The 8,685-nt window shown below is 34.2% G+C and overlaps 1 protein-coding gene across 1 annotated transcript in view; it reads right to left on the bottom strand.

The window, feature by feature from the left end:
- The window catches only part of LOC110096946 (exportin-4), a gene marked incomplete at its 5' end in the record, with an annotated part of 92,996 nt that overhangs the window by 40,338 nt on the left and 43,973 nt on the right, over positions 1–8,685 (bottom strand). Inside the window, 3 exon segments of the mRNA XM_020823111.2 lie at positions 2,221–2,296; positions 4,657–4,730; positions 4,982–5,086. Of these exon segments, the coding sequence (XP_020678770.1) occupies positions 2,221–2,296; positions 4,657–4,730; positions 4,982–5,086 (255 nt within the window).

The raw sequence follows: 8,685 nt of genomic DNA, 5'->3' as shown, positions 1-8,685 counted from the left end.
ACTAAAGGTGTTTCAAATGATTTAGAGAGGTCTCTAAATATAAGAAATTGAAATTTTGAGAAAGAAAAATAATTTTCTTCATTATGTTATGATTAATTCCGAAAATAATAAGAATTTATTTATAAGTAAAAGAAAGAGGAATGTTTTAGAAGGATTTAGGATGAATTGGATGACTTTTTAGGTTTCTATATTTGCTATTTTAATTAAATCCGAAAATCATAATTAAATTAAATAAAAATTGAACATTTTGTTGAGTTAAATAAAGTCTTAGAGATTTAAATCTCTTGTTTTCCTTTAGGTTGAGATAAAGAAAAGTGGTAAGGAATTGTGCGGGAATTATTGCAAAGGAAGGCTTGAGGGTAAGTGACTCTATTTGCTAAAGAAAGTACGCATTTATTGTTCAAAACTCTTATGCTATGTTTAATGTTTAAATTTCATACAAGGGTGATTTAGTGTTCAATTTTATGCAATTGTTCCTTAATGTCATGCAAGGGTAATTAGTGATACATTTCATACAATTGTTACTTAATGTTATGCAACTGTTACTTAGTGTGAAAGGTCCAAAAGGTCATTAACCTATCATATGCATTTCTTAGCATATCATATGAAAGCATCTTATCATATTCATGCTACATAACTTGTGATTGTTGATGACGGAGTACCAAGATGTGGCTCTTTGAGCAAAGACGGCCTTTAAGGCAGAATGATATGTACCTGATCAGTACAATTTGGTACTCCGGGACGGATGTGTACATTATGACATGAAAGTTAAACATATGCAAATGTTTCATGTTCTCTCAAGTTAAGAAATCATATGTCATGTTTTAAGCAAGTATGTTTCATATCATGTTCAACATAATGTTTAGACACCTATTAACTCATGTGTAGACTATTATTCCATAAGATATGTTCTTTCAAATGTATACAAACTTTAGCTATAGTTGTCTCTTGCTGAGCGTAGCTCACTCCCGAGTTTTGAAAAATTTTCAGGAGAACCTACGCTTAGGTTATGGCCGAACACCCAAGGTTCACCTACAGTAGACGCGCAACGGGTGCCAGGTTCTTACTGTTGTTTTTTAGTTATCAATTTTTGGGTGGTTTTATCATGAATGAATAGATTAAGTGTACACCACCTTGTATATGAACTTATTTTGTGATGGTTTTAAATGTTATATATGTTGGAAAAAGTTTAGAGGCGCTTTTATTATTCTTGAATATCTTTAAAATTTCATGAAACTGATGATGAGTACTTAAATTTACATGTCCGATCTCGTTCCCGCCTCGTATCTACGAGCTAACCGGGCCAGGTCGTGACACATAGAATCTCTTATGAGATCTGATTTTGCTCTTTTGGCTACAATATTTCAGTCTAAACTTCTCCACTTCTATTTTTCATTGCTTAGTGAGGGTGTCCTCAAATTCTTTTTCCTTGGATTTTTTTTTGTGAGCGTGTTTTGGAGGACGAGTCTTTGATCGTAACCTCATATTCCAAAAAAAAATTGTGGGGTTTATGTTGTACTGTAGATGGATTGATTTTATTTTTCTTCTGAGTTTTTTGCAATCATTCTATATTGTTCTTTGTTGATGATTTCTTGATGAAGTTTTTGGTTCATTTCTATGCTAAAGTGACGGTTGAGTTATCATGTAGTTGTATGGCATTAATTGTTGTCTGTGAAGTTGATGGTTGGTCCGTTGCTTATTTTGAGGGTGAACTTTAGATGTTATCCTTTTCATAAAGAGAAGTCTTGGTAGTTATTGCAGTTTTCTGTTGGTCTCATTCCTTTCGAAGATTATGTAACAACGATGCACAAAATATTCTGGCCCTTTTAATTTCAGATTTTAATTCATTTCGAATTTGAAATTCTTTCCTAAAATAAGAGAAGTTATATTAGGGAAGTCCCTCCCACCAAGGGCAATTAAATTCAAATTTAATTTAGAGAGTCAATTGCATTAAAGCCTCTTTCTCCGTTGGCTTTGATTGGCAACCATTCTCAATCCCTTAATTCCCTCCCACATCCCTTCCCCACTCCCATAATTGCCGGCCCTCTCTCTCTCCCTCTTTCCCTTTTTGCTCCCTCCAATTAATTCTCCCCCCTATCAACCCCCCCAAAAAATAATTTCAGATCTTCTATTTGCTGGAATTAATTTTAGATTTCTAATTTTTAATCATGGCTTGCTTTTGGTTCTACATCAAAAAGAACTGAAAAATCTTTCATTTACCTCCATAAGGCGAGGACTAAAATATGCTGCTCTCGTCTCTGGATCTAAACTCCGCCTTGAAAAATCTATTATTGACCTGCAGAAACCAAAGGAATGGAATCTGATCTACAAAATCTAAACATGCAATAGAGAAAAAAATCCGATTCTAGCACGAGCACATCACGATCTTGCTTTCATAAGTTGGAACTAACAATTGTGGATTTATAGACGTTGAAAAAACTAGCAAAAAAACATAAATTTAAAAAAATTCTAGTCTTAAAAATTCCCTGCATTTCATATATTTATGAGGCAAGTTGTTAACAACGTTGTGTATGGGGGGAAAAAAACAAAAGAAGGCATGCATTCATCATACTGCTGCAGTGCATGCATGAATAGATTCATAACTAAAACCAAGAAGCACCAAATCAAGCGTCAATGCCACTTGACTACGTACTGACCTATGCCAGAAACAATAAATGGAATTTTTATGTAAAGACAAAAGGGAATTCCAATTAAAAGTGGTAGCAACAATGTATTCAGAATAGCATGCACAACCGTGTCCAAGATGCCATGAAACTAATCACAAAAATCATCCCATATTCATTGTAAAACATGGTTTATGGCATATTTTTAACCTAAGGGTAGTACTAAACAGAGAAACTAAAACCAGTGTTATTAAATGTGCGCAATAGAAACAAAGTAAAACAATGTGTTGACCCTGCACATCGCTTTGTTATAAAGTGTAAGCCCACAACAAGCATGCATGTTGCACTACTTCGCGGCATTCATTGTATTGTTCGCCCCAATGCTGATTGGAGCGAAATCCTGGTTCAAATTTCATAATTGAGTTCAGCATCTGAGTCCTGACACAATAAGTAGGCACAATCATTTGCTTCTCCTCATTGTTACTAGCAGACATTGTCTCATTGAACATTAGCTCTCCGTTCTCTCACACTGAAGCTAGTTGTTTCTTCTCTTCATGCGCACTCTCCAGCTAGTACATATAAGCTTTCACTAGTTCTCGTATCTTGCACGAGTAGCTTTTTGCTCACAATCTTTTTTCTTGGGAATGCTTCTGATTACCTTATTCACACTTTCTTACTTCAAACAGCCTTCACCTCATGATATTTAGCTGACCACTCAATCTCTTGAGTATATTCTTCATTTTTAAGTATTCTTACACCACTTCCTTATTTATACAATTTCTATCTTTGATCTTTTTTTGGCTTTCAAATTGCTAGAAATTGCTATCAATAAACATATCATTATATTTCTTGTAAAATACCCTATGTGTTTTAAGTTTGGTTAAGCTAAAAGAAACCCTCGTCCATTGCATTGCATTTAACACTTTGAAAGACCAGCTAAACTTTGGTTCAAAGACAGCCCAAATAGTTAACATAATTACATCACATAGCCAAAAAAATTTCTTGTTTTGGATGATGATAATGATGATTTTATCATTTATTATGAAAAGTCTATCCAATAACTTCCAAAATTCTGCAAAGCATGAACTTAGTCTCATTATTAATTTTATTATGTCAAACATTCCACCAAATTACTTCAGATGTTATATAAGAGAATGATGGGGAGATAAAAGCAAGAAATTAAAATAGAAGTCCTAGTGTATCATCACTTTCTAACTTTTTTTCCAGAGACTAAAAAAACAGTCATCTTCACCTTTTTTGTTATACGTTCAATGCACACAGGATAAGACAGGACAAGGCATTCCAGGGTTTAGGATATTATTTTCTTCGTAGACAAAACATGTACACTTAGCATATAGCTATTAATCACAGCATTTCCCAGGGATAGTAATGGAAGCAATGGAATAAGAAAAAAAATGAACACCAAGCATTCCTCAGGTGCCAGCAATTTTTTATGGATCCAAGCATCATCGGTAAGAAAAAAATTGCATCTAAGTTTAAGATTTGTAAAAATGAGAATGTTAAGAAGGACGAGTGGTAAGATTAGGAAGAATAATCATTATTTGCTTATATTAGAAGAACAGTTAAGGTGACATCTATTGAAAATAAGACAAATAAAAATAGAAGATTTGAACATGCACAACAAAGAGTAGAAAAGATAATCTTAGATGAGTACATAAAATTAGTGCATAATACTGAGGAGAAGATGGTGTAGATGATAAAACTAAGATGACATGGCAGTAGTTGCTCAATATGATTCTAGAAGAGTAGACTTAACACCTCACGTGGCACTCAATAGAAATGAATGATATAGTTCATAAAGCCAAACAAAAATAGTTGGAATAGAGCTAAAGATAATGGTACGTCATGTGCCCCATATTGGTGAAGGCACGTCATGTGCTTGCGGTCAACCAACAAAAAAGGGGCCAGAGCCACTTAACAGTAATACAACAAGAAAAACACATTGACTACATTTCCAATCTTATTTTTTGATGTCCAAAAAGGGCTTGAATACGGTTAAAAGTAAATATACCAGGAGAGTACAACCACAGGATGCTGTGCTTCTTCCAGGAAATTTGGAAATCCAGCTTTTAATGTTTCCGGAATCTGGTATTGCAAGACCTAGTTAGCATCATTGTAGCACGCTGTGGAAAATACTTTCCGGAACATCATACAGAATTCATAAAAGGAAAGCCTTAACAACATTTTAGAACGACAGAACTTGCATTTCAGATAAGCTAGCAAACCAGGAAAATAGCAAAAAAAAGAATGAACAATTCATTAAAGTAAAATTAATATCACAAAATTTAGTTTAAATAAGTCCGGCGATCTTAAAAATAAGGCACAAAAACAATTACAAGTGCTGTCTCGCCCTCCCCGGCATCCATTAGAACATGGCCAATCATCAATAAGATCCAGTAAAGCTCTTCTAAAATGCGAGTAGGATCACTTTTCCCAATTATCTGTCAAAACAAAATTCAGAAAACATCAAATAGAGTGCTCGACTAGCAAATTAAAGTATTTATATATTAAATTTTGCTTCTCGAGAAATCTTTTAGCGCTGTAGAAATACATGTTCCAGTTTTTGCTTAACTTTCTACAGGCGCATGGAAATAAATCATGTCCTTTATAGTAAATTTACAATCAAACCCAAAAGGTCAATTATATGTTTCATAGGCTGCTCTACCCAAGGTAAGCCCATCTTCCTATAAAATCTAAGATTAACCAGGAATAATCAAGCTGACATATTAAGGTAAACATAACGATGCGAGATCTAGATAAAGAGTTGATCGGAACAAAGAGAGAGAATTTTAGTAAAAAAGTACTCATACCAGACAAAACCATGACAGTCCAACTAGATGACTAGGTGAGCTGAAACCTAACTGAGTACACGTTTTAAATCCTGTAAATATTTTTCACCAACCCAGACCAATTCCATTAAAATTTATCAGAACTCCAACTTACAGATGAATATTTTATAAGATTTACTTTGCTTACATATGAGCGTTTCTGGTGTCGGCAATGATATTAGTTAGAAAAATCAAGAACCTCATGCTCACCTAAAAGGTACCATCTATGAAGTACTGACATCAATACAAGACATGAACATGAGACACTGAGATAAAGATCTGATTGTTAATGCAATAAGTAAGATACGACACAAAATCTATATAATATTCCATTTTATAAATAAAATGAAAGGTGTAATTAAAACATCATATGCTAATATTTTCAATATATTAAATCCCAAAATGGTCCTCCGACTATTCACATGTGACCAATTTAGTCTCAAAATATCACATTTCTCCAGTTTAATCTCTCAACAATACAAAACATAATCAAAATGATCCCGTGTAAAACGTGTGATACCAAATTTATCCTAATAAAACAAAATTGATCTTAATTTTAGTCCCTAAGGGATCATTTTGGATCAATTGTATATAATTGAATGACTAAATTGGAAACATACGATACTGTACGACTAAATTAACGTCATACAAAAAGTCAGGGAACCATTTTAATATTCAACCCTATTTTTTATCATAACAACACAAAATAAGTGAAATACCATATATTTTCCATAAAAAGATTTATAGTAACAAAATAAAAGAAATCACGGTTGATAACAGTAAATTTTTTAAAACTCATCAAGTGCACCCATTGTCATTTGTCTATTACACATCAACAAGAATGAGAGGAGCAAATAGGAACACAAACCAAATCATTGAACCTAAACAACAACAATAACAACATCAAGCCTTTGTTTCACTACGTGAGGTCGGCTACATGAATTCATTTTCTCCATTGTGTCCTGTTAAAAGTCAAATTCTCGTTTAAATCTAATAAAGAAAGATCATTTCTAATATTTTCTAACCAAGTCTTTTTAGGTGTACCTCTACCTATCTTAACATAAGTCAAATCTAATACATCCACTTTCCTAACCGGGTCATCGGAAGGCCTCCGCTTTATGTGACCAAACCATCTAAGACTACTCTCTCTAATCTTATCTTCCACTGGAGCTACTCTAACTCTCTAACCTTTTCACATATATGCTCATTTAATATCCTATCTCTAAGCATAAAGCCACTCATCCACCTAAGCATCCTAATCTCTGCAACACTTAACTTAGTATGTCCAACAAAAATGATTTAAAATTTGTCCACCATGTAATATCCATTATTACCAGGTAAATGAAGTTTATTTTAGTGAAATTGTAAATAAATATTAGTAAGAAATATACTAAATTAAATTAGATAATTCTTTAATTCCTGAACAAATGCTTCCAAAGGGGTGTGTAGGAGGCGATTATGTTGTGGGCCTCACATCCCCTTATCCTCCACGCAAGTAGTAGTTAATGAAAGCCACAAAGGAAAGTCGGGAGAGGAGAAATTTCGGTAGTGCAGGAATAACTGTTCACCAATTCCGCATAGTGCTTGGAATCGCAACAGATATGTTCGGCAGGAATTCTTGTAGCATAATTTCGCTGAAGTCACTGTACAGGAGGCGGCACAATACTTTGCTGGGTAAGTAAGCATTAAGAGAAGAATTGGTTTCCATTTCAGAAGAATTCAAACCAGGAGTTTTTGGAAAATCGTGGGATTCAATAGTGCAGGTCCTGTAGCAGTATTTGGCTTTGGTATCGGAGGAATTTGCATAGTGGAGTTTGGCTGTGCAGAAATAAATAGTTGGTGTAAGCATTCCAATTAATGGAAGAAACCCTGAAGGAAGAATAAGAAGGAAAAGTAATAGAAGAAAGATAGAGGTAAGAATTATGATATTAATCATTATCCTCTATATTACTTAAGTTCAGTAGAGTTCTACAAAAAAAATGATACCCTATTTGTATATAGGAATTATCTGAATTTATGTAGAAAGAAGGTTTTGGGTTTGTGTACCAAAGAAGAAGGTTACGTGGTGTAGGTTTGGAAGAAATCACTCATCAAGGAGGTTAGTAATGCAATTTAAAGTTTAAAGAAAACTTTTGTAAACTGATTGATGTGAATCAAACAGGAATTGCGTGCGGAAATTAAAATGAAGGTTAATTAAAGCGTTGCCAACACAAATTTATCACTAATAAAATAAAGGATTAAATGTATTATAGGTAATCAACTTGCTTAGGCGAAGATTTGCTTTGAGATAACCAAACAATTCATAACATTCAAAGATAAAAGAACTACTTAAATGCTCATAACAAAAATCTCACGATTAATAATGAGAAAATTCACCTCGAGCACCTTCTCACTCATTCACTCTTTGGCTTTTAGCGCAGGAGAAAGATTGTAAAACCCGAAAACATCGTTTTAGGCTTCGCACGCTTTTCAAAGCGCCGCGACGAGTTTTAAGTGAAAATTTCAATGTTGTCGGATTTTGACGGGATTAATTTTATAAAATTGAGCGTAAAATTCCGATCAATTTGGTATATAGGACTTGTATCAAATTTCGTTTAAATTAAGAGATATAATTTTTGGAAGTTCAAAAATTCCCAAAGTACCCTTAATGTTTATTTAAGCATGGGTTGTTTAAGTGAGGGCATAGGGGTCTTTTGGCAAAACCCATTACCCCTCTATACATGAACCGAAATCCTTCTATTCTCCCCCCATTCGTTCGTGCGGCCCAAACCGAGCGGAGAAGAGGAAGGAGCGCGCGGGTAGGAGCCATTTCGGCGAGCTCCGGCGGCGGTTTCCGGCGGCCAAACTTGGAGGAAAGCGTAGGGAAATCTAAGGGAAGGTTAAGGTATGTGTTTTGCAAGAGTTTCTCTTCCTTTCCCTTGAGTTTTCCCTAAGGAATGAAAACTAGGGTTTGAGAAAAACTTAAGTTTTCTTTGAGATTCTTTTGAGAAAAGTTTAGGGAAAGCAAGGGGAAGACTTAAGGTAAGAGTTTCATGCAAAAATCCCTCACCTTTCCCTAGTTTTTCTCAAGGTAAAATTTTAGGGCTTTCTCAAAACTTAGAATTTTTGAATGAAATTAATAGGATAACTTTAGAACGAAGTTTTAACGGTGGAAATGAAGTTTCGTTGAATTCTTTTAAGTTTTGGAATTTAGGAGAAATCTAGGGTTTCTC

The sequence above is a fragment of the Dendrobium catenatum genome, unplaced genomic scaffold (genome assembly GCF_001605985.2).
Source record: "Dendrobium catenatum unplaced genomic scaffold, ASM160598v2 fragScaff_scaffold_334, whole genome shotgun sequence".
Lineage (NCBI taxonomy): Eukaryota > Viridiplantae > Streptophyta > Magnoliopsida > Asparagales > Orchidaceae > Dendrobium > Dendrobium catenatum.
Note: the sequence above shows the minus strand (reverse complement) of the source record. Positions and strands in the feature narration are given on the sequence as shown.